The following is a 24,996-nucleotide window of genomic DNA, read 5'->3' on the forward strand; positions in this document are numbered from 1 at the left end:
TTACTTGGAAAAAGGGTATTTGCTGATGTGGTCAAGGATCTTGAAGGGAGATCCTCCTGGATTAGCTGGAGGCCCTGCATCCTCACAAGAGGGAGAAAGAGAGAGGAGACCCGGGAGAAACCACGTGAAGACGGGAGCAGGGGCTGGTGTGGCCACAGTCCAGGGAGGCTGGAAGGGCAGGAGGGGGTGTCCCCTAGAGATGGGAGAGAGTGCCCCCCGCCCCCACCTGCATCTCTGACTTGTGCCTCCTGGACTGTGAGAGAATACATTTCTGTGATTTCAAGCCCCCCGTCTGTGGTTATTGGTCACATGGCCCCAGGAGACAAACATATCCCTTAAACTGCTCCTTTTGAGGTCCTGTGGATGACCCCCACAATGGCGAGGCCTCTCTGACTCCACACAGAGGCTGATGCACCCCCAGGCTCCTTGCCTGTTTGTGCCAGTGCTGGGGGCTCCAGGGGTCCGTCCTGCTGGACTATGGTCTCTGACTCTCTGCCCTGAGGTGGCCGTGCATCAGCCTGGATGTCAGAGAGCTCATCCAGCCAAGCCCCCAGCCTGGGCCTGCTGGGGCAGCGGTGGGTATGGGGAGTGGGGCCCCTGGTCTTCTTGGTGGCCTGAGCACAGAACCCCCTCCAGAATCTGTGCTCCCTCCCCATATCAACTCTGGGGGCCCAGGCCCCTTGGAGGCACCCAGGCTGGGCCAGCCCACCACCCTGGGTCCCCAGCCTTTGCCGACACAAGATCTTGAACTCCAAAACCCTGCCTCATAACCTGTCCAACTGGATGGTGTGGGCGCCGCCCCAGCCTTTCTCATGATGATAATGGCCTGGGGCTGGGCACGTCACTGCGCATCTGCACCCTGGAGCGAAGCAGGGGAATCATTAACTTGCCATGGGGCAAGTGGGCAGCCCAGGGCCTCCAGGCTGGGGGCCGAGCCCTTCCTGCAGGGCTGGGGGTGCAGGGGAACGGCCCAGCCACTTCCTGCCTGGTTGTGTAGTTGGTGCCTTTGCTGGGACCAGGCTGTGCCACCTGGACACTGGGCCTGGAAGTCCTCCTGTCTGATGGCGTGCAGCCCCTGGCCTCTGGTACTTCTGCTTGGCTCCTGCAGGTGTCTGCATGGCCCTCTTGGACATCTGCTCCTAGAGGCCTTCCTGGGCCACTGTAACCCCACTCCCCCACCCAAGCACCACCTTCTTGACTGCCCAGGCAGCCCTCCTAGTTGACAGGCCCTGCCTCCCAGCCTCGTCACCATTGCCCCTCCTTCTCAGGCATGTTCCTCTTCCCCACAGTATGCAGGATTGTGCGAATCTGCAAAAGGTTCTCAGGAGAGATTTGGTAATGGAAGGAGAGAAGGTGGGGAGGAGCTTCCCCAGAGTCCCCAGAGGTCCCCTCCTCCTCGACTCTGGCTGCTGAGCACTTGGGCCAGACGTAGACCCTAGGACCTAATTGGAATTCTTAAGGGAAGGAAGGGGCTTTAGGGGTCAGCCCTGAGGCTGAGGATGGATTAGCATCCAGAAGTTTGGTTTGAGGATTACTTTAGACAGGGGACATGTGCATGAGTACCTAGTGGGTAGAGGAGAGGGGAGCAGGGAGGGGGCTTCAGGGTGGGAGCCCAAGATTAAGGGCTGCCTGCCCTTCGACCCCCATGGTGATGGTCTGGCACCCGGAGGGTGCTCCCTAAGCTCTGGAGATGGGCCTGTGGGGACCGGGTGGGGCCCTGGGCTAAGGCTGTAGAAGAAGCAAAGGTGGCCTGCACCCCCTCCACTACCCATCTCACCCTTTCCCCGAGCTTCTTGCTCTAGGCAGAGGGGTAGGGTCTTATCCAGGGGGTCTCTGCGCCAGCAGTCTGCAGTGTCCTGGTGCTGCCTGGGGCGAGGGGCAGAGCATGGGTGCGCGGCTGGCTCTGCATGCCCTGCCTTGCCCTGGGTTGGAAGTTTGAAGATCTGGGGCTGCTTTGGTCTTGTCGTCCTCAGGCCCCGCTCTGCCGGGCTCAGGTGTGTAGAGGGGTGAGGGGTGAGGTCACTTCCCTGGAGAGGGCTCTAGGCGGGGCTCCAGGAGAGTGACTGACTATGGCCCCTGGGCTGGTTTCTGGCTTCAGGGCAGTGCCGACAGCACAGTACGGTGTCTGCCTCACCTGCTGGCAGACCCTCAGGGTGGGGCCGCTGGACCCCGCAGCCCCACTCACCCACACACCTGAGAGGAAGAGAAGCCAGCCACCTCCATACCTCACACCCTTTATTATGCAGAGAATCCGTCATGGCTATGACAGAAAGGCCAAAGCCTGGGAAGGGCTCCCTGGTCTGGGTCATGGCCTGGGTCACAGCGGCTGGGGAGGACCCTGCCTGACCTGTGCCCTGCAGGGGACACAGGGGCCCCGGGCCTGGGCAGGTGTGCACCGCCTGGCTCAGCCACGAGCGGGCCCACAGGCCTCGTCCTCCCCCTGGTGTCCCCGCAGGGGCTCCTCCTCGGCGGTGGTCAGGCCATGGATGAACGGCATTACCAGACAGTATTAGACACCAGAACCCAGATCTAACCGTGTCTGGTAAGACGCCCATCAGCAGGCTGTGGTGCGGGCGGCCTCCAGGCGGTGGCACTTCCAGGACAGGAGTGCGCTGCCCATCCTGCAGCACCCTGAGGAAGCAGTGAGACCTCGTGAGACCCCCAACCCTTCTGAGTTGCAGAGCGGTCCCCAGGAGCCACTATCCCCTGGTGTCTGGCTGGAGCCTCCCAGGACCTGTGTTGCCCGGGGCTGCCCTGAAGAGGCCTTTCCCACAGATCCAAGCCCCAGCAGCCCCAGCAGCCTCTAGGTGCGTGTGTCTGTGGGTGTAGCTGGGGAGCGGGCAATCTGATTTCCCTGCACTTGACTCTGAGTATGCTCACTGTGGCACCCTCACCAGGTTCCTGAATGGTTCTTGGCTGGTTAATGAGTAACAATGAGGCCAGGGACAGACCCCTCCTCCCTCCCAAGAGGCCAGCTGGGACCCAGTGCAGGGTGGGGTTCCCTGGGCCCAGAAGGGCCGCCCCTGTGCAAGTCAGCTGGGCAGGCCTGGAGACCAGCGTCCTGGCTTCAGATCAAAAAGATAAAACAAAGGCCATCCCGGCCTCACTGATTTTGGACAATGTTCTCATTCTCAACTGCAACACCGTGGGGGCTGGTGGGGGGAGAGGGAGACTCTGTCCTCGTTGGGAAACAGCACAGCGTGTCTACTACATTCCGCCTGTGGGTTTGGGCCGGGGCACCTGCCACACCTTTGTCCTTCCTGCATCTCTGGCTGACCAAGGGAGTGAGTTCCCCTTTGTAGGGTAACAGTCCTGATGTGAGAGAGGTCACTGCCCATGGCTGGCCCTGCTTGGCTGGGGCTTCTAAGGGCCGGGCTAGCTCCCAGAGGGCCGGCCAGGGTGCCCCAGGACCCACAATGGGACGTCTGACCCTGCACGGTGGGCAGGAGGGGCTGAGAAGGGAAGAAGGGCATGCTGCCTGCTGCCAGCTCCATACCAGCCAGAAAATACATTTCTGTGGCTGCTGACCCCGTCCCAACATCTGTTTGTGCTGAAAGCCCTCAGCCTAGCCATAGCATGCGCACTGGGCAAGGCAGGCAGGGTGGGGTGTGGGCCAGGCCCCCAGGACGATATTGGTGTCTTGGACAGGACTGGTGGTCCTCTCCAGCCCTGGAGTCCTAATCCTCCTGGTCTCTCCCAGGTATCAGAGCACTCTGAGAACTCTGCTCAGAGGGAGAATCGGGGCCCCCGGCCTGGGCTCAGTGGGACAGCAAAGGGGTGCCCGCTTGCAGGTGGGTTGGGCTGTGGTGCTGAGACAGGCCTGTCGACCCATCCCTGAGCCAGCCCTGGGCCTTGGCCCATCTGTGGAGGCCAAGAGCTCAGGACGGGGTGTCCTCGGGCTGCTTCCTGGTGGGCAGGCAGTGGGTCACCTTTGAACATCGTTACCAGACAGTGTTAGAGTCAAGCCAAGAAATCCAGCACTGTCCGGTAAGATGCCCACAGAGGCCCAGGTGCGCCTCGGCCCGAGGACAGGGACAGACTTCTGGGGTCCACCCCTGGGTAGGCAGGGTTCAGATGGAAGTGGGTGAGGATCCCTGTGATCCCTGTGTGGGGAGGCCTCCCTGCAGAGCAAGGAGACCTGGGGCTAGAGCTGCTGCCAGTCTGCAAGGTGGCCCTCCCACCCCGGGGCCACCCCGGGGCCCAGGCTGCCTTTGCCCTCCAGACGCTTTGTTGTCGCCTGCTCAGTCCACACCTGCCAGGTGTGGTGGCAGCACCTGCTTGGGGACTGTGGGCAGAGCCCAGATACCTGAGCGTCCTAATCCAGGATCAGCCTGGGTTGGGGGTTGCTCAGTGCAGCTGCAGGACAGCTTTCCTTCTGGGGGGCCAAGAAGGAGTGCTGGGATACATCTGGGCCTGGGGGAGGGGTCATGTTTCTGCCCCATAGCCCCACCTGGCAGGATGGGATGTGGGAACTTTGAGTGGGTGGGCTGACTCTGTGGGTATCTGCTGGGGAGCTGTGGCCTGCAGAGAGCTTGCGTGGGGAGAGGGAGGGGCGTGGGGGCTGAGTGGGGGAGGGCGGCCCCGTCGTTGCGTGCAGGGCCCCGCCGTCATCATTACCAGGCAGTATTAGAGACCTGACACCATCCAATGCTGCCCAGTAAGATGGCGATGGCCGCCCCCTATTGGGTCTGGGGGCCGCCCAGCTGGGGACTCAATGGGAGGTGATCAGCAGCCTGACCTAGAACCAAGTCCTCTTGGGGCACAGAGGTGGGGAGGAATCTGAGAGGGATGGGGTCTCAGGAGAGGCCCCAGTGCCAGGCAGACCACAGCTCTAAGGACCAAGCATGGGAAGGCTGGACTGCAGTGCCAGGAAACCCTCAAAGGCCAGGACCCCAAGGTGACCTCCTGCCCAGCCAGCCCTGCCGGGCTCAGCGGGGCCATCAGCTCTCAGTGTAGGGTGAATACCAAGGAGAGCCAGATGTCCTGGCCACAGGAGGGTGGTCCCAGGGAAAGGCCTGGACATCAGGCCCGGCCCCCTCAGGGTCCAGGTGAATGTGAATGTGAGTGTGTCTAAGACCAGGAGGACTGCTGAGGCCGGACAATGAGCCTCTGTCTCCTGGACGCCACCCTAACGGCTGCCGCCAGCCCAGCCCCCTCCTGCCCTTGTCAAGGGCGTGGAAGGGTGTTGGGACAAGGATGGAGCAGGCCACGGCTCCCGAGGCAGGAGGGTACCAGGGGCCCCCTCAGGACCCATCCCCCATGCAGGGCAGGAGCTCCTCAGAGCCAGATCCTGCACCCTGCTCACCAGCCAGGTCACAGATGGCTCTGTGTGCCCGCCCCACTGCTCCGAGGCCCTGTGGTTCTGGCCGCTGTTGGCTGTGCGGTCTGAGGGTGAGCTGGCAGTGGGCCTGGAGGAGGGTGTAAGAGTGCAGTCACTCCTGCTCCCGAGCACAGAACACAGGATGACAACTGCAGCCCCCGGCCCCCGAACAATGCCTGCACAGGCCAGGCCAGTCCTTGGAGTTCAGAGTGGGGTCAAGGAGGCGGGCAGCTCCATGCCCACACCTGGGGCCCCTGCCCTGGAAAAACAGAGGAGGCTCTTCCTCCCTCTGCCTCTTCTCTGCCTGCCACACGTGACACCTGGACCCGGAGAGAGGGCCAGAGCAGCTCAAGTTTTCCAGCACCTTCCACCCACAGAGGCTGTAGGGAGGGGGTGTAGGCCCATGCCCATTCCCCCCAGGCTGTCCAGCTGACCACAACAAAGACTGTGTCCACTTGCCTGGCCAAGGCCGAGTTCTCTGGCTTTGTCCTTGGGAATGGCCAACATTTCTGAGGGGACCCGACCCTAATGTAGGCCGTTTTGGGGGGACAGGTGAGATGCCTGCCCTCCACCTGGGAAGGAGGCCTCCAGGTGAGTATGTCCAGGCTCAGGGGATGGACCTCACTGTCAGGCTCCTGCCCTGTGCCCCTGTCACCACCTCCCACCCGTCCTGGCTCCATACGTCACCTTTCAAGGTCTCTCTCATGGACCCTGTAAAATCAGTGTGCTGGAGGTAGGCAATTTCACCTTTCTCTGAGCTAAGTGAAACCATCTCAACTTTGCTTTCAGAGGTGAGTTAAATTTCAGCTCCACTCTCGGCTGCCAGGCTACAGGGGGAGGCAGTGGGGGTTGGGTATCCAGGGTCCCTCCCTCATAGCCAGCCCACAGTGCACAGACTGGCCTCCCGCTGGGTGGCCTCTGGAGCCAGGGCCTGGAGTCCCTAGTGTCCTTGGCCACTCCGGGCCGGCCCAACTTTGGGAGCGCCAGAGACCCTGGAGTCCCCACAGGCCCAGAGATGGCCTGGCTGAGAGCCTGGTGAATAGGCCTCCCCAGCTGTTTGCTGCCCACCATCAGCCCTACCTTCTCACCTGGGAGGTGAAGAGGTGCGTGGACGGACACGCGGACAGACACGGGGACAGAGCCGGGGCAGGTCGGGGGGAGGTGGGCGGCAGAGTGCTCCCTCCTAAGTTCCAGGATAGAATCCCACTCTCTTCCTGAACCCAGAACCTGGCCTTGGCCTCTGATTGCGGCTGAGTGCGAGGTCAAGAGCCCAAGCGTCCCACGTCTGGGGCAGACAGGAGTGGCAAGTTTTATGGGGTGATACGCAAAAAGTGAAAATAACCCTCCCCGTCTCAGACTGCCTAAATGGAGCTTTCTCTGCCAGATGTCGCAGGGGGAAGCCAGCCTTATGTCGGTCCCGGATGTGGGGTCTGGTTAATCATCACCATCCCAAGCAGGCTCAGCTCGGAAAAATCAAGGAATGAATCAAGAAGCCCAGAGCAGCACCCTCCAGGCTCCTCTCCCACCGGCCCTTGGCCGTCCCACCTACACGGGCACAGAGCTGGGTGGGGAACGCGATCCTGGCGATCCTGGCGTGAAAACCTAACTTGCGGGGTAACCTGCCTGACGGGCCTTAATCAACGTTGAGGGCCGCACACAGAACAAAGCCCTGAAACCCAACCCCTGTGTGCTGCGCAGATCAGCCCGCAGGCCCGGAGGCCGCTGGGGGTGAGGGGCGGCGAGCGCTGGCCCGACTACACCCGGGCGCTTCCTGCACGGCCGCCATTTCCCGCACACGGAGGGAGGGCACGGCGGGCACCGGCTCGCAGCCCTCCCGGGGCGCGCCCACCGTCGGCCAGCCGGGGGCACAGAGGCTCCTCGGGGTGGGGGACCCCTTTAGGCCATTCACTTCCTCTCAGACTCGCCAGAGACGGTCTTACGCGCTGGTTTTGCAGAGAAGGCATTTGCAAATGACCAAAATGTCGGAAAAGTAACAGTGGACGGTGTCCCTATCTTACAGCTGTTTTGCACTTTCATAAAGGAAATGCTTTGCACTTATTTTGGCCAATTCGACACCCTGCCAATTGCTCTGACTTGTAAGCATTTCATCTGGGTTACTAGAAAAAAACAAAACAAAACAGACCTAAATTTTCAGACAGCCTAAAAAAGGCCTAGAATGCTCCCACTGGATTAATGAAAACATGGTATTTCTGTGCCCTAAACGAACCATGAGCTCTGCATTATGCCCCAGACAGTTAGCATCTCCTCGCAGCAATGTTATCACCTCTAGAAAAGCCAGTGACTCGGATCTGTGGGAGCCGCTCTGGGGCAGCCACGCGGCAAGTTCAAAGCCGGGCACACACCGCTGAGGTGGCGGGGCCGCACTCTGCTCCGGCTCGGGTCTGTGGGCCGTGACCACAGACACAGCCGAGGACCTGCCCCAGCAGGGGTGTTGGGTGAGGGGCTGGCCCGCACCTTCTCCGAGGTGGTTCCGGCTTTGTTGGCGCCTCAGACGCAGGCGTGAAAGGCCTGAATCCAGGTCAGACCGGCTCTGATCCCGAGCCCTGCTCGCCAGAGCCAAGCCCTTCCCTCCGAGAGCAAACTGCGGAATCCCACCCCGGAGCCCCCCCACCAGGCCCTTCCCCGCACCCTGCGCCAGCCGAGGAAACAAGGGGCCTTGGGAGCTGGCACATCGGCGGCCAGCAGGGGAGCTTTCCAGAAGGTCCCGTCACCAGGCGGAAGGCGGGAACCCTGGCAGCCAGTGACCATGAGCTGCCTTCAGGGTGGCTAGAGGACACCCACTGCCTGGCTGCTTCCGCCCGCCGACCTCAGCGGCCCCGGCCAGCCTGAGACAGCTCTGCAGCCCACAGCCCTCATGCTCAGCCAGAGGGGCACCTCCTTGGAGGGGAAGGATCACCCTGGCCCGCGTCTGAGCCCGTTGGCCACCGTCACTCTGTCTGCCCTGGGTCAGCCAGCCACTCGAAGGACTCTCCCCACACAGCAGCCTCCTCAGGCTGCTGGCCGCCGCCTCCCGGCTTGCCTGCCCCAACAGGTCTTGCACCTGAAGGACGGTGGGAGGCCGCTCCCCGACCCCGGCCGGCAGCCTGGCCTGCAGCCTGGCCTGCACGTTCCGCACTGTCCCTGCATCCAGGACCCCCCAGGCCTCAGAACAGACATCAGAGAAGCTTTGGCACCAGTCACCCCGAATACCTGTCAGCCCGTGGTGAACCGCCTGGGTGCCCAGGTTTGGCTTCTGCCCAACCTGCCCCCAACCAAGATCCAAACTCGGAGCGGCTTGGAGGCGGGCGAGGACTGCCGGCCTCCTGGAAAAGACCAGCTTCCTGCCTCCCGCAGCTCAGGCTCCTCACAAAGGGAACTCTTAGGTTTACACGTGTGCAGGTGGACAGCTGGCCTGGTCTTTCAGGGAAGTTTGGAGAGCGACGGGGAACAATGGAGGCTGTGGCGGGTCCTTCTGCAGCTGTGAAGGGCAGGGCAGGGAAGAGACGGTGGCCCCAGGCTCGCCTTACATGTAGGGCCTCACCCCGCCCCATGCAGGTGCCTGCTCACTGCCGACCAATCTCTGCTCCTGGCCGCCGACAGGTGTGTCCCCTGGGCTCCCATAGGCCAGGAGGGAGGCAGCGACGTGACGCAGCGGCAGGGCGGGCGGCAGGCCCCGCACACATTCCTGCCCCCGCCTCGCCCAGCTCGCCCGCCTCGCCCGCCCGCTGCTGCCGGGGCCCAGCTTGAACAAAAACCAGGGAGGAAGGCTTCTGTAGGAGCTGCCATGCATGGAGTGTGCAAGCTACCGTCCTGGCCCCTGGGCACCGCCTTGCCCATGAGGAGGGGGCCACTGAGGTCACAGCCTGCACCCTCTGCTGGGCCCCAGGCCTGGCCCCGCAATGGCCCCCTGCACCCCGGGACTGAGGCTCCCATTGATAGAAGGCCAGGCCTGGACCTGCCCCTCTGGCTCTTGGCCCCAGCCCCAGGCTGTGGCAGCAAAGGGGGGGTCTGCCTCCCCTGTATGCCTCCAGCCACGCCCTAGGGCAGGAGGCTGCAGAACGGGGCAGACACGTGTCACATAGACCCACATGTTGGGGATGCCAGGCTGCCGGAAGGCCCCTTCTGCCGGGCAGGGGCCGGTCTGAGGGCCCCGTCCAGTTTGGGGGGGTAATGCGGGGACACTCCCGGCGGAAGGTCCCGTGATGAAACACAGCTTCACGGGTAATTGGCCCCACCAGCAGAGATCCCTGAGGGCCCAGCTGTTTTCCATAACGACCCTGCAGCTCTGCTGTAAACTCCTGGTGACAAAGGGCCTGTCCCCCGGGCTGCCAACGCTGAGGCTTGTTCTACCCCAGGAGCCCAGCTTGGTTCAGCCTCACCTTTCCATCCAGGGCCTGGTCTTACACCAAAGGCTGTCCTCCAGGGTGGAGGTGGCCAGAAGAGCTGGTGGCTGCCTCAGAGGCCCCCCCTGAGGGCGGTACCACTTCAGGGAGTGCTGTCCCATCCCTACTGCAAGAGAGGTCCCAGACGATGGCTGGGTGTTCCCCACCCCCTGTCCAGGAGTCCTCATGGGCCTAATCACTGGGGTCCTGGTGGAAGACCCTCTGAATCCACTCTCTACCCCAGAAACCTGGCCTTCTGCCCCAAAGGCAGTGCTGGGGGTGGGAGCACCTGCCTTGCCTCCACAGGGGGCAGTGGGAGTTGGTCTAGTTCCCCTGGTCCCAGCCTTGGAGCTTCAGTGATCTCTGACACTCCGACCTTCCCACCTCCAGCCCAGGGCAGTGTTGATGAGGGTGACCCACTAGGCATGCCCCTCCTCAGGGCTGTCAGGACCACTCACTCAGGAGGTGTGTGTGGGGGAAGGATGCACCTGGCCTGGCACCTGTGTTTTGGGGAGACTAAGGCATTGCTCACTAACAAAACTCAAAGGCATTTGCCGTTGGATGGGAGTGGGAGGAAGGGCTGCTCGCCGCTGACCCCTGTCTCAGGCCCACAGCCTGACGTCTGCACGCTGCCCCATCCTCTCAGTCACAGAGCTGCTTGGTGCTGCCCTGCATCAGAACCACCTGGCTCTGCCCAGAAATGTCGGGTTGGGGCTCGTGGGCATTCAGAAGCTCCCAGGAGGATGAGGGGTGGCTGCAGGAGGCCACAGCCAGTGTTCACTGAGCCCCCAGAGCCAGGATGTGGTGAGGACAGGGTGGCTCCCCACTCAGTTGTGACATCTGGGGCCACTGGGGAGGACAGGGACAGTCGCCTGTCAGGAAAGGGGCACCCGGGTGAGGGAGAAGTGAAATTTTGCCAGGTCGCAGGCCCGCGGGGTGGATGCCTTTTGCTTTTTGGCCACTCAGTGGAGCCTGGCCTGCTGTGACTACTCTGATCCTGTGGTCAGCTGGCCGAGGAGGACATCGTACTTTCCATTGACTCTAATGCTCACATGCACAGAAACACCCGGATCACAGTGAGCTCTGACGCAGAGTTAAGAGAGCACACTGTTTTCTACAGGAGGTTGAACGAGGAGCCAGATGGTGCTGTGACTGGCGCTCAGCATGCGAGAGACCTCGGCACGCGCTACTCCTGCACAGTGGGCAAGGGCGACACAAACTTGGTCAGCTGGGTGGCTGAAGAGCACTCCACCCTGGGTGGAAAGGCACAGCAGCAGCTGTGCTCTCTAACCAGAGCTCCAGGGGGGCACCAAGGTGCTCTGCGGCTCGGCCAGGTGGCCCCCAGCTAATGGAAACTTCGTTGACTGACTCCAGGGGCTCATGGCTTTGAAGAGAAAGTTTCTGGTCTGGCTGAGCACCTGCTCTCTGACCCTGCACTGACTGCTCACTCTTTTCCTTGCACTGTCCTACTTGAGTCCCAGAGAGAGTAAAAATGATCCAAAGTCAGACTATGGAAATGATTGATCTGCCATCTGGTGCTGGCAAGGGGTCCCAGGAGGGCAGCACATGCAGGATTCCCTAGCATCCTGTCCCTCGGCTTCAGACACATGGTCAGTTGGGACGTTCCCTGTGCTCTTGGAGTTGTCATGGGCAGATCCTGCCAGCAGGGCTGGGTCCCATGGCCCCCAGGTGCTGCTGAGCTCTGCCCATGAACATCTTCCAGACCCTGAGCTTGAGGCTTTTGGTCCTAACCACGCAGCTGTGGGCCACCACCAGTTCTTGGCAGCTGCAAGATCCCAGCACTTGCCCTGTGCAGAGGTGCTGTGAGGGCAGGCTTGGGACCCTTGCCCACACAGGTCTCTCTGGGGGCAGGACACCCCATTCCTCAAGGATGTATGTGGACAAAGGGGCAGTGGGGTAAGGCTTGGAGCCTCTGGCCTCTTGCAAGGGAAGAGCTGTGGTGTCAGAGCCCAGAGTGATCAGCCTGGGCCCAGCCCCCACAGCACATCAGGCCTGTGCCGTTCTGACCTAGAAGGTGGCAGCTGCACCGGGTGCCAGGATCACTGGAGAAACCGCCACATGAAGGCTCTGGCCCAGCCCACCTGCTGGGTGTGGATGTTGCCATGGCACCACAGACAGGGTGGGACAGGAGAGACAGGGACAAGGAAAGGAAGGTCTGACCTGGGAGGGTGACAAAGGCCACCCTCACGCTGGGGGGCACAGGCTGGTGGCAGAGTTGGCCTGAGGGGGCCCAGCCTCCAGCCACCAGTCCTGGCTGGTGCCAAGGCCTGCCTGGGTGGGGCAGGTGGGACAAAGGACTATTGTGTTGGGGCTCCTGGCTACTTCCTGCATGGCAGCCAGTCGCAGCTGCCCTCAGGGTCTCTGCACCCCTGAGGCTCAGCCATGGCCTGGAAACTGGGCTGATGGGGGTCCTACCTCAGTACCAGGGGATTGCCCCACCCCTTGGGCTGTACTGGGTACAGGGAGGGAGAGCCATGGAACCTCTAGAGCCTTGGACGCAGGGGGCGGGGGACTCTGCTAGGACTTAGCCAGCTCTGGGTTCTGAGGGGACCCAAGCTCAAAGATGCCTGCGCAGGTCCCTCCAGTTCTGGTTGGGCCAGGCTTCTCCTCTACACATGCTGAGTGGCTTCCTGCAGCTTCAGGCTTCTCCATCTGACTCACCTTCTGGCTACAGCAGAGCCAACCCCTGGGGCAGGTGTAGACTCTGGGGCCAGCTACCAGCCCACATATGCTCCACTTGGGCAGCTGTCTCTGGGGTCAATGCCCCTCATGGGAGAGGAGGGTGCAGACGCAGTCACTCACCTTGGGCGGGGGGTGGGGTGGGGTATGGATGGGGAAGGGGCTCCCCTCAGTAATGCCCTAGAACACATTGAGAAACTGGGAAGAAGTTCAAGTCACAGGCCCAGCAGAGCTGGACGCTAGTGTTTGGGGTTGGATTTGGACATTGTGCCCAGGACAAGAGCTCTCCCACGGGGCCCCAGCACTGCCTCCTCAGGGTCTCCCACGTTGGTGTTTCCCAGCTTCCTCACCGCCCCCTCACACCCTGAGCTGTCTGAGGAGCAGTTGTCCCTTTCCACCTCCGCAGAAGGTTGCAGGGGCCCGTGTATTTGGTGAGGATGGGGCTGTAGCAGCCATGCCTCCAGCCTTGCCCAGCAGCTTGGCTTCCAGCCCCTGACCCAGGTGCTCCCTCCTGCCCTGCGGACAGGGAAGCACAGCCTGGCATGCATGTGGCACTGCCATAACTAGACACTGCGCCGAGGGGGCCCTTCTTCACCCACCTTCTTATCTATTTCCATGCCTTCAAGCCCTGGCTCTTCTCACCTGGTACGAGGCCCAGGGACCCGCTCACTACTCCAAGCTCAGAGGACCAGGGCTGCCTCTCCAGCCCTGTGTGGCTAAGCTGGAGGACTGGTCACCTCAGAAGACCTCCGACATGCCCACAGATGGGGTGAAGGTTAACTCCACACTGGGGACCCCTCTCCAAATCTCCTGGATAAATCCTGGCCACCCCTCCCCCATAATCCTGCTCTGGACCACCATCTCAGGGCCTGGCGGTGACACCCACAGGCCCCCCAACTCTGATGCGTTCTCCTGCAATCCGACTCAGTCCTGATCTTGACGCTTTTTGCCTGAGACCCTGTAGCACCTGTGTTGTCCCTGTGTCCCTCTTCCTGAAAGCCACACCTGGTCCTGCCATCCAGATAACATCAGAAGGCTGAAAACCTGTGTCCACTGTACTTTTGCCACGTACAACTGTCCCTGTACTGTCCATTTACTTCTCCTGGTCCCAACTGTCCATTTACTTCTTGAGTGCTCACCCATCCAATCGTCTACAGCCACTATCACTGAGGTCCCCAGAGGCTTCTGGGATGTCAAATCCATGTCAGCCCTCAGACCTCCTGGGCTCAGCCTGTCAGCAGCTGGTCACTGTGTGTTTTCAGAGCCTCTGCTCCACTAGGCCACCATGAGAGGGGAGTGGGTGCAGGTGGAGACCAGGAGCCTGAGCACAGAGCCCTTGGCATCACAACATCTGGAGGCTGGAGGGGAATCAGAACATTCTTCCCCAGGGTCCAGTGGTTTCAGCCCAGATGCCCTGCTGTTTCTGATTGGGCAGGTGGAATTTGAGTGGGAATTTCTCAAGTGGAGAGTCCATGCTGGCTGTAGGAAGTCAGCTGAGAACCTGGGCAGGAGATATACTGGTTGGAATGGAGGCCACAGTCAGAGTCCACTGTGCCGGGAGGAGTCCCGGGATTCCTGGTTGGGAAGTGATTGGCAGACTCATAGTGGAGACAGAGGAGCAAGAAGGAGAGTGAGGAGCCCTGAAAGCAAGGGAGAGAGAGCCCCAGGAAGGAGAATGTGGCCAGCACCAAGCTGCTTCTTGGCAACAGTGGAAGGAGGAGGCTCTGAGGCCAAGCCACTCACTGAAAATAACCAAAATGCTGAGCTGTCTTATTAAAGCTTTGGTGAGCCATGGAATTGGTAAGGGCATTTCAGGCTGCAACAAAAGGAAAATTGTCACCTTGAGAGGTAAATGTGCACAAAGGCCACTGTCCTGTGGGATCAGATGTGAGTTTTTGTTCTGATGGTCTTGAGGAGCTGGGGGATAGAAATGAAAGCTCAGGGTCCCCACTAAGTGAGCATGTGGGTCTAACAGAACACTCTCCCCACAGAGAGCAGGGAGCTCTCCACTCCCAAGGTCTCCAGTGAAGAGGAGGTATAAGTACAACCCAGTCCAAGTGCTGGGATCTTCCTCAAGTCAAGGTAATCCCTGAGCGGGCAGGGCCCCGGTGCCTAGCAGAAGAAAAACGAACCAGGAAGGCACCTTTACCCGAGGCATCAAATCATTCCTGCAAATAAGTTTTCAAGTATAATGACTGGCACACAAAGATAACCAGGCGTGCAAGACTATAAGGCACCATGAGCAAGAATCAGCAGAAACAACAGAGATCAAAAGATTTGCAAGAATCTCAGATTTTGGAATTATTAGATGCAGACCAAAAAAAAAAAAATTTACTATGTTGAAAAAGAAAAAAGAAGACAAGTTTAGTATCTTCAGGCAGCTGGAACTTATAAAATTTATAGTAGATTAAAAAAACAAATGAACATTTAGAAATGAAAACACTTCATAAACACAATTTAAAATTCAATGGATAGACTTAACATCAGGTTAAAAGTAGCTGAAAAGAGGGTGGTTGGCTGGCTCAGTCAGTGGAGCATGTGGCTCTCGATCTTGGGGTTCTGAGTTCGAGCCCCACATTCAGCATAGAAGCTACTTAAAAATAAAATCTTTTTAAAAATCTTTTTTTTAGGGCAACCTGGGTGGCTCAGCGGTTTAGCGCCGCCTTCAGCCCAGGGTGTGATCCTGGAGACCGGGGATCTAGTCCCACGTTGGGCTCCCTGCGTGGAGCCTGCTTCTCCCTCTGCCTGTGTCTCTGCCTGTGTCTCTGCCTCTATCTCTCTCTCTGTGTCTCTTGTGAATAAATAAATAAAAATCTTTTAAAAATAAAATCTTTTTAATTTTTTTTAATTTTTAATTTTTTTTAATTTTTTAATTTATTTATGATAGTCATACAGAGAGAGAGAGAGGGGCAGAGACACAGGCAAAGGGAGAAGCAGGCTCCATGCACCGGGAGCCCGATGTGGGATTCGATCCTGGGTCTCCAGGTCGCGCCCTCGGCCAAAGGCAGGTGCCAAACTGCTGCGTCACCCAGGGATCCCTAAAATCTTTTTTAAAAAAAGGTTTATTTATTTGAGAGAGAGAGAGCAAAAGCAGTGGGGGGGGGGCAGAGGGGGAGAAAGAGAGAGAGAGTGAATCCTTAAGCAGACTCCCTGCTGAGCACAGAGCCTGAGGCAAGGTTCAATGTCAGGACCCTGAGATCATGACCTGAGCCAAAATCAGGAGTCAGCCACTTAACTCAGTGAGCTACCCAGCTGCTTCCAAAATGAATAAAATCTTAAAAAAAAAAAAAAAAAAAAAAGTAGCTGAAAACAATTGGAATGCAGGTAAGAAGAAATTATCCAGAATGCAGGCAAGAAATGGAAAAAAAGATGCAAAAAATACAGAAGGAAGGGAAAGATGTATAGGTATATATAAAACATACAGAATTGGAAGAGGAGAGAATGAAAGACATTAATACTTGAAAGGATACTGTCTGAAAACTTTCTGAAGCTGTTCAAGGCCATCAAAATATGGATTCAGGAAGCCCAGTGAATCTCCAATAGGTTAAATAAACAGAAACCCACACCTTGTCATTGAAGTGAACCCCCCCAGAAAACCAAGGACAAAACATTAAGAGCAACCAGAGAAAAACAAGACATCAACAGTGGGCGTGACTGTTGATGTCTGGACAGTGATGATGGAAACAGGTGAGGGTGGAGCCCCAACCAGAATGTCTTTTCTCAGAACAAAGGGGGAATACAGCTAAACAAACAAAAGCCAAGAGAGAAGAACTGGGATAATTTGCCACCAGCAGCCTTCCATAAAAGAACCACCAAGGACACACACCTGAAGGAGAATGATTCCAGGTAGGAGGCTGGAGGTGTAAAAGGCAGGTCAATCTGAATTAATTTTCACTTCACACAACAATGATAATGACAATGAGCAACAGGACTCAAAGGTAATTGAAATTGAAATACAAGACAATAAAAAAAGCCCCACTGATGGAAAAACCTTGTTGAGGAGGTCAGGGTCAACATCACAGTGACAGCAGACACCCTGGCATGGCATGATGGGAGTGCTGCACCTCTGTGGAACTCCCCAAATCCGCACACGGTCTAACCATGAGAGAATTCTCAGAGCACCCAAATCAAGGCGGGTCCCACAAGGCACTTGACCAGTACCCCTCAGGACAGGCAAGGTCAACAAGAACAAGAGAGATGGTCACAACCCAAAGGAACCTAAGGACATGTGGTGACTAAATGTCATGTGAGATTCTGAATGGGATCCTGGGACAGAAAGAGGATATTTTGGAGAAACTAAGGAGATCTGACTAAGGCGTGGACTTTAGATAATAGGAATGTATTGACACTGGTTCATTGTGGCAGATGCTTCCCACTAGGGAAGAATAATAATGGGGAAGTTGGGGGTGGGGTTGACAGGAACTTGGTACTATTTTTGCAACTTCTCTATATATTCGAAAATACTGGAACTAAAAAGTTTATTTAAACATATATTAAATAAATAAACATACATATATATATATGTATCTGTGTCTCTGCCATGAGTCTCATTTATTCATGAATGAATAAATAAAACCTTTTTAAAAAGAATAAAAAATAAATATATTTTTAAGATTTTATTTATTCATTCATGAGAGACACAGAGAGAGACAGACACAGGCAGAGGGAGAAGAAGGCTCCATGCAGGGAGCCCGATGTAGGACTCGATCCCAGGACTCTGGTATCACGCCCTGAACCAAAGGCAGACCTTCAACCGCTGAGCCACCCAGGCTTCCCTATTTAAACATTCTTTGAAGAATCCTCAGGGCCAGATAGGGAAGGGCTTCTGGGTCTTGCCCCTGAGAGATTGAGGGGGCCCAGGAGATGGACCCCCACCTTGGATAGCCAAGGCCAGCTGTGTGAAAGGTGAACCCCAGGAGCAGGCCCTGGAGGGAAAAGGTCTGGGGAGCCAGGCAGCCATTTGGCATCTGACCAGGGGTGTCAGGCTGATGACACAGCTTCCTCCGACTTCCCTTGCACAGGAATCTCCAGAGGTGGGTGTCAGAAAGCAGGTTCTGATGGAGCTCATCGGCAGAACCCACCCTGGTGCTGCCAGCCTCGTCCTTGAGCACATCCTGAGCTGTGGGGTTCTGGACAAGGGCACTCCCAGATCAAACCATTTGGATCAAACCAAGAGCTCTTCCAAGGATGCTGGAACCTCAGAGCTGTGAGCACTGAGTATGCACCCCCCAGTCACCATTTCAGGGGACTCAGCAGGTTCACAGATGTGAAGCACCTGCTAAAACCAGAACTTCCAGGAGGAAGCCAGGCAGCCATGGAAATGGGGCCTTAAGGCCATGGGGGCTCAGCTCTGTTCATGGCCCTCCCTTCTCATGGCCTCTCTTCCAACCTGCAGAGGGAGCTCTGGAGACTCAGGGCCTGAAGGGGGCAGGTGTTGGGGCGGGGGGATCCCAAGACATCTAAGTGCCCTGCACTTCCAGAGGCCCTGAGCAAAGACTGGCTTGTGGTCTGAGCAACTGGTGGGTGGTCCTATTTGTCTTGGGGAAGGACAGCAACACGAACTGACCACAGGCCTGGGGCCTTGGTGTGGACCCCCTGGAGGGGGTGGCGAGGAGTGTCTGCACCCCATCTCTCTCAGAGCCCCTCGGCTGAGGACCCCTTGAAACCTCCTTGCTGGAGAAGCCTGGGGCGAGGTGATGGTGGGGGAAGACCAGCTCAACCCTGCCATACCCTGACCTCAGCCAGCCTGCCCCCTACCCTGAGGACCCCTGGCCTCCCTCTCTGCTCAGCTCTCATTTCTAACAGGCCAAGGCTCTGGCAGGGACGGCTTCCTGGGCTGGGGAGGGCCCCCTGCCGCCTCCTCCCGTGCCATCACCTAGAGCTCTATCTCCTGGTCATAACTGACAGGAGTCTGAGGCAGGTTCCGGGCCTGTCCTTCTGCACAAAGTTCCCCTGTGTGGTGTCTGACCCCCTGCCTGTCACAGCAGTGGCTCTGGCTTTGCTCACCAGTGGTCATGAATGGCAATTTTCTTGTTCATGGTTCTCTTGAAAGGAAAAGCGGTTCCCTGTCCTCCCCACGCACCTCACACACTCGCATCTGTCACCATTTTTGGTGTCTGTTTTGGCAGGTGGGGGGCTAACAGGCTGGCTCCCCTCCTTTCCACACTTTGTTCATCTTGTGTGGCCCTAACACGTGTTTCTACAAGCAGCTGGGTGCCTTTCAGTGGAGATTGAGCCCTGGGGGCTGCCCAGCTCCCCTTTGCCTCCTCCCCATGCCCAGCACTCAGTTCTCAGGCACGGCTGAGACCTTCTGCCCTTGATCATCTGATTCTGTGGTCTTGGAGCAGGTCTTTCATTTGGCCTCCTCTCCTGACCCTGGACACTTCTGACCTCTGAACCTGGCCAGGCCCCAGTCTGTCTGTGCTCTGTCTCTGGTCCCCAGACAGAATGCTCTGCGTGCTAGCAGCTCCCAGACACTACCCACCTGCCACACCATGTCCATGGACCCATGGACCCATGTGGACCCACTCCATGTTCACTGGGGGCCCTCTGTCCTTCCAGTACCAGCCGTCCCCTTGCACTCTCTCCAGCCCCAGCCCTCAGGACAGCTGGCTGCACCCAGACCTGGAGATCCTTCTGGCCTGTGTTGCTGCCTGCTCTAACCACCACTGTCTCTCTTGGGTCAGTGCTGTGACCCTGGCTGGCCCCGCAGCTGACCTCAAGGGCCAAAGGCTCAGCTCCACGTGCCGCAAGTGCAGACACACTGACCCCTGGTCCCTGGCAGGCTCTCCCCACTCAGAGCCTGCCTTTGCCTCTTCCTGAGGGCTCATCGGCCCCCTCACCTCTCGGCTTCTTTGCTCACATGTTACCTCAGTGAGGCCCAGATCATCTGCTAACTCAGAGCCTGGTCCACACTCCACCTAGCACTCATTTGCACAGTCTGATGTAGCTCTCACTACATCGTTCAGGGCCAACCAGGAGATGAGGTACAGCCATATGTAGATGGCACCACTGGTGTTTGCAGAATGAATGAATGAATGAATGAATGAATGAATGATGCTGGAGTGCCAGCTCCACCTGGATGTCGAGGTGTACTTCCGGGGCACTCACAACTGGGAAGGGGGATGCCAGTGGCCCCAGGCCAGCACTTTGGGGTCAGAGGACAAAGGGAAGTTTTGGGTTCAAGACACAGTAGCAGCAGCTTTTTTGCATCTGTTGGGCAGATGTCTGGGCAGTGTCTGGGCACCAGTCCTGTGACCTTTCCCCATGTGGAGGCAAAAAGACAGCAAGACGTACAAGGTCAGCTTGTGGCCAGCACTGGCTTTACTTCAAGTGGCCTTGGAGCTGACCCTGGCACTAACCTCCCTCATTCCTGAAGGCAGGGGTGGCCCCGGGCTCTGGCCTCCTTCTGAGGCCCAGTCCAGGACCACGTGGGCAAACCTTGGAAGGTGTCGGATGCTCCCAATGGCCCTACCAACAGGGGTGACTTTGCATCCTGGAAGCCCCCACTCTGACTCCTGCCGCCCAACCCTGCCCGAGGGCCACAGAACGGCAGCAGCATTTGTGTGGTGGTTCAGATTTGGTTTTCAAATCACCAGCTGCAGCCGGCATTAGCATCTAATTTGAGTGAAAATTCTCAGATTCAGGGCAGAGGGTGGGGCTCCAGAGCTAAAGGGATGATGGGGGGCCTTCGCAGTGTGTGGGAAACTTGCCTATCAGCCCCCAGACAGTGCTGGGAGGATGCAGGGCACATCCCCCCTCCCTCCCACCCTCGACACCCTGACTAGGGTTCTGGGCCAGCCGGGCTGGCGAGCATGGATGTCTGTCAGGCCCCCCACCCCTCCAGGCCCAGCTTAGCTGCAGTGGTGATGCTGCTTCCTGCCTCCTCTCACCCCTGACCTGCCTTCTCCAGCCACGGTCACAGTTCTGGAGAGTCCACTGCCTGTACCCCACAATCCCACTTGGCCTCCCTGAACCTCAGAGGTGGCACAGAGATGGGGCAGCCCCAGCACAGCACCCGGCGGGGATAGGGAATGCTGCTGGCCACTCCTGCCTGCAGTTGGTTCTCAGGTCCACTCCCACCCGGTGTCCTCAGTGGCCCCCAGGGCCTGTAGGAGACAGCGAAGCCCCAAGTGGCCCTCTGCCCCACTCACAACCATCTGGCTCTACCTGACCCTCGCTCCCAGCCACAGCCTTCCTGGTGGCTTCCCTGGAGACACACTGCCTCTCTTCTGGAAGGTTCCCCTTCTCGCTTATGGATGAGCCCTCGAGACTTGGGGCACCCCACCCCCCAGCAGGCAGGAAGCAAGGGTTCAGGAAATACGAGTCAGAAGAGGGAGGAGGAGGTCAGGTGGGGTCAGTAAGAGGTCAGATGAGGTCAGTGGGAAGGTCAGCAAGGTCAAGTGGGGTCTTTAGCAAGAAGGTCAGGGGGCATCAGTGAGGTCAGGGGGCTCAGCCAGAGGTTATGTGAAGTGAGTGAGGTCAGGTGGGGCCAACGAGGTCTGATGAGGTAGGTGAGAAGTTCAGGAGGGGGTGAGCCATGAGGTCAAATGAAGTCAGTGAGAGGGTCAGGCAGGGTCAGTGAGGAGGTCACCCTCTTCCATCCTGTCCCCTGGCCTCCCACCTGGGGATGCCCCATCCTCCTGGGTGGCCCCTTGGTTGTTACTGTCCTGTGCTTCCTGCAGGGGCCTGTCCTAGGGGGTGTCCTCCAGGATCCAGCTGTGGAGAGACTGGAAGTATAGGTCTTGTCCCATACCCCAAGTTAGATCCAAATATGACTACAGGGAACAGGGACTCAGGGGCTGGTCCAGAGGGACGTGGGAGTGACTGTAAGGAGGAGCCTAGAGGTTAGGTTCTGTGGGTGAGGCCTCTCCTAACTCTCCCCCTGAGCCAGAGGCAGATCTTGGAGCCATGCCAGCTCCTCCCACAGATGCCCATCTGCAGGCCAGCAGGAGTGAGGACGTCATGGCCTCAAGTCTTGTGCTTTGAGGTGAACAGGGAGGCATTTCCTTGGGCCTTCAGATGAGGTACCCGGGAGGTACCAGGGGGTGACGGGCAGCAAGAGGGCCGAGGTCCTGGGCTCCTCTTGCTCCTGTGGTGGGTGGGCAAGGGGTCAGGAAAGGCCATGGCTCTTGCCCTGCTACAGGATTACCCTGAGAGGCCTCCAGAGAGTCAGTGGCTTGTTTGGGAAGTTGCTCTGGAACCAGTGTCTGGTCTGAGCAGACTGCCTTGCAGGCCATGGAGGCAAAACTATCCAGACACCCCATATTTATCAGGTCAGGTAGCATCAGGGGAGGAGGGGTGGCTGTGGTAATCCCAAGCAGGACAGAGCTGCAGCCTGGTGCCGGAAGGCGGGGCATCCAGGAAGCACCCCTCCCCCCTCTATGGTGCTCCCCTCATGGGGCCACTTGTCTGATGCAACTTGGGTCCCAGGAAAGGCAGGCGTCAGCTGGGCTGTTGCCAGGGCAGGGAGAGAGCTCTGCAGTCCTGCACCACCGGGCACCCCAGCCCCCGGGGAGGGGCCTGCCCCCTGTTCCTCTGGGCAGAGCCCTGACTCCACGTGGGGGAACTGGCATGGCCAGGCTCCTTCTGCGCCCGCAGGCCCTTGGGGCCTTGCCGAGCTGCCTGGGCCCCTCGGATGGAGAAAGCAAGCTAACGAGGCCGCTGGGCCCAGCTCACCCCCTCCACCTCAGTAATTGGTCTCCAAAGGCAGAAGAGTGTCACGGAGACGCCTGAGGCTGCCACCAGGGATAGGGCTCCAGAAAATTACCACCCTCTTTTTCCACTCACTGGAGGCTGATCGTGCTCTGGGGCCGCCCACCCGGCACCAGGCAGCTTTGTTTTTGAGACGCACACAGGAGGAGAGGCTGGCTCCCCTGTTTCCAGGGGCACAGATGCATTCCCAGCTGAGCCTTCCAGGTCTGCTCAAGCAGAAAGGACGAGGGCAGCCGCGCCATGGCCCTGAGCCGCACCTGGATCCTGGTCTGCCGGGGTTTGCTTTGGGGGGTGTTTACCAAGGGAGAATTTTTAAACTGAGGTGACATTCACACAACATGAAACTAACCGTTTTAAAGTGAACAACTCTGTGGCATTTAGTGGCCTCAAAATGTTGTGCAAGCGCCATCTGCATCTAGTTCCAGAACATTTTATCCCCCTGAAGGAAAACCCGCTAGATAACCCTCCAGCCCAGGTAACCGCTGCCATGCCTCCATGTCTATGCCCTTGCCTGTCTGCACACTTCCCAGCAGCGGCCCCCACAAGGGCTGAGTTCGGTGTCTCCTGCCCCCATGTTGCTGACTGGCACCTGCAAGGACCCCCATCCTCCCACCCTCCCTTGGGTCAGACAGCAGGAAATGTGGGGCCCCTTCAGATGATTCGTTCATAGGCCTGATGCCTGTGGGCAGCAGATGGAGATCCCAGCAGCACTGGGACTGGGGTCCAGGGGCAGCAGGGGCTGCAGAGGCCACTGTGCACCTGGATGGGAGGGAGGCACTGGGGTGAAGCCTCGAAAATCTGAGGCAGGGCAGATTTGGGGAGAGATGCGGAGGATTTTTCACATAACAGACAAACATGATGGCCACCCAGACCAGACCCTAGGGTGTCAGCGACCCAGAGGCCAGCTCTCGTGGGCTTCTCGGATATGAGGGGTAATTTGTGAGGAGAGTCTGTGCTCTTTGACCCATTCACTGGCACACATGAAGGGCACCAAAGTCCTGGGTCCCTGAAATGTGAGCACAGCAGTTGGGAAGTTTACAAAATGCTGACGAGACGCGTCAGGGCTTTGCTGACCCTCCCACCATGTGTGCAACGCTGCCTAGAACCTGGGTGGGTCTGTGGCTGTCATCAGACCCATGGCTCCTCCAGGTCTGGATTTGGCATTTCCAAAGACACTCGGAAACTCTGTCCCAGGAATCCAGCACCCCTGGATAGCCCCGGGTCTGGATGTAGCCGCTGGGAAGGGCCCTGGGGACTGGCCTTGGCCTGCATGTGAGTGGGAGGAAGAGGAGGGAGACAGGCGCTGGTGGGAAGGTAGGGGAGCATCAGGGCATGGCTGGGAGGCCTCTGTGACCTTGGCTGCAGGAGGGAGGAGCCCGCGGTGGGTTCTGGAGGTGCAGCGTGGAGAGGCAGTGAAGGCTTTGTGAGAAGGGCTGAAGAGCAACAGGCAGAAACCGGAGACTGCAGCCAAGGAGGTTCTGTTCAAAGGTGAAGGTGGCCGGCATGGTGTGGGCCAAGGTGGACCTGTGAGGGTAGGGCCCCCAGGATGCCCCTGAACAGGTCCACTGGGGCTCCCCTTGGCCAGGAGCACAGCGTCCACCCTGAGGGAAGGCTCCAGCCTGACCACAGGCTGAGAGGAGGCCAAAGACCAGGTGTCTCCTCACAGCCCTGTCAGCAGGGACCTGAGAAGGCAGACGGTGGGCAGGTAGGCCGCGCCCCAGGAGTCAGGGGCAAACCCCGGAAGGTGTCACAGGAGGGGAGGAGTGGGGTTCACAAGTCCCACAGCGTCTTGCTGGATCCAGCCCCAGGGGCGGCCGGTGGCCCATGCTCCCGGGGCTGGAGAGGAATAGTACAGACTGGCCCTGTGGGTCAGGGAGCAGGGAGGCTGCAGCCCAGGAGGCCAGACCTGGGGACGGGTCACAGAGGCTGGGGTCCCAGGGCCCAGCCCAGAGACCTCTGTGGGTATGGCAAGCAGTGGAAGGGTGTTGGGAGGCCCGTTAGAACACCAGCTCGGTGGGGACAGGAGTGGTAGGGTGAGCACTTCACAAGAAGTAGGCTTGCATGGATGGTGATGGAGGAAGCATGGGAGTGGATGGTGGGGTTCTATGGATGGGGTCCTGGGCAGGGGTGTGTGCCAGCACTCAGCCCCGGACCTGGGGGCCTTTGAGGAAAGAGAGTGGGGACGATCTAAGGGGGAAATAGAGGCTGTTTTGACCACAGTGATCGGCCCATGTCCCACCCAGCCAGAAGGGGCAGCCCCCTTCCAGCCCCCAGTACCTGGGTGGTCCCTCAAGTCCTCATGGGAAGTGGACCCTGTACCCACCCTGGGTCTAGGTGAACCCCTTTCTGTTGCCCACACCTGTCCATGGGTGGGACCATGCTGTGGGCCTCTGGTCTAACTGAGGCTTGGGACATGACCCTACACAGTGCCTTGGGGACCCCTGCAACACCTGGGGGGGTCCTTCATGCAGCATCTGCAGCATCCCCAGAACTGGGCGGAGGCTGGGCCAGGGCCCCAGGGATGTGGGAGCCTCTTAAAGACCCGTGTCCCATTTGATTGTCCATTGGCCTTGACTGATGATTGACAGGTGTCCTGGCCTACCAGGGGCTGATCCTGGGGCCAGGTGTGAAGAGACAAGACAGACCATCCCCTAAGGCCTCTGTCTGTGGGGGGTGAGGGCTGGATGCTAAACTAACATGTTAGGAGTGACAGGGCTGCAAAGCTGGGTGGGGCAGGCTGCCCCATGGCCTGTGCCGGGGACGGAGCATGGCCACGAAGCACTTAGACTTCTGGAATTAGCCAAGCAAAGTGCAGACGTGTCTTACTATTGCCGAAGTAAACTGTGGGACCAGGTAGTGAGAATCATGAAAGCTGGAGAT

At 58.6% G+C, this 24,996-nt stretch overlaps 1 protein-coding gene across 6 annotated transcripts in view; it reads right to left on the bottom strand.

Annotated features, from left to right (window-relative positions):
• TTLL10 (tubulin tyrosine ligase like 10) overlaps window positions 1-24,996 on the bottom strand; it is a 53,888-nt gene that overhangs the window by 18,042 nt on the left and 10,850 nt on the right. For 4 of the 6 annotated variants that reach the window (XR_012028066.1, XM_072820178.1, XM_072820179.1 and 1 more), the window contains exon 1: window positions 8,531-8,893. The exons of 1 other annotated variant lie outside the window; for it this stretch is intronic. Coding sequence is in view for 3 of the 5 variants with exons in the window: in XM_072820178.1 (XP_072676279.1) it covers window positions 8,531-8,871 (341 nt within the window). In the remaining 2 variants the exon portion in view is untranslated. Of the gene's footprint in view, window positions 1-4; window positions 75-8,530; window positions 8,894-24,996 lie in introns of those variants that run through there. One more of the 6 variants, XM_072820183.1, reaches the window with a different exon arrangement.

The sequence above is a fragment of the Canis lupus genome, chromosome 3 (genome assembly GCF_048164855.1).
Source record: "Canis lupus baileyi chromosome 3, mCanLup2.hap1, whole genome shotgun sequence".
NCBI classification, from domain to species: Eukaryota; Metazoa; Chordata; class Mammalia; order Carnivora; family Canidae; genus Canis; species Canis lupus.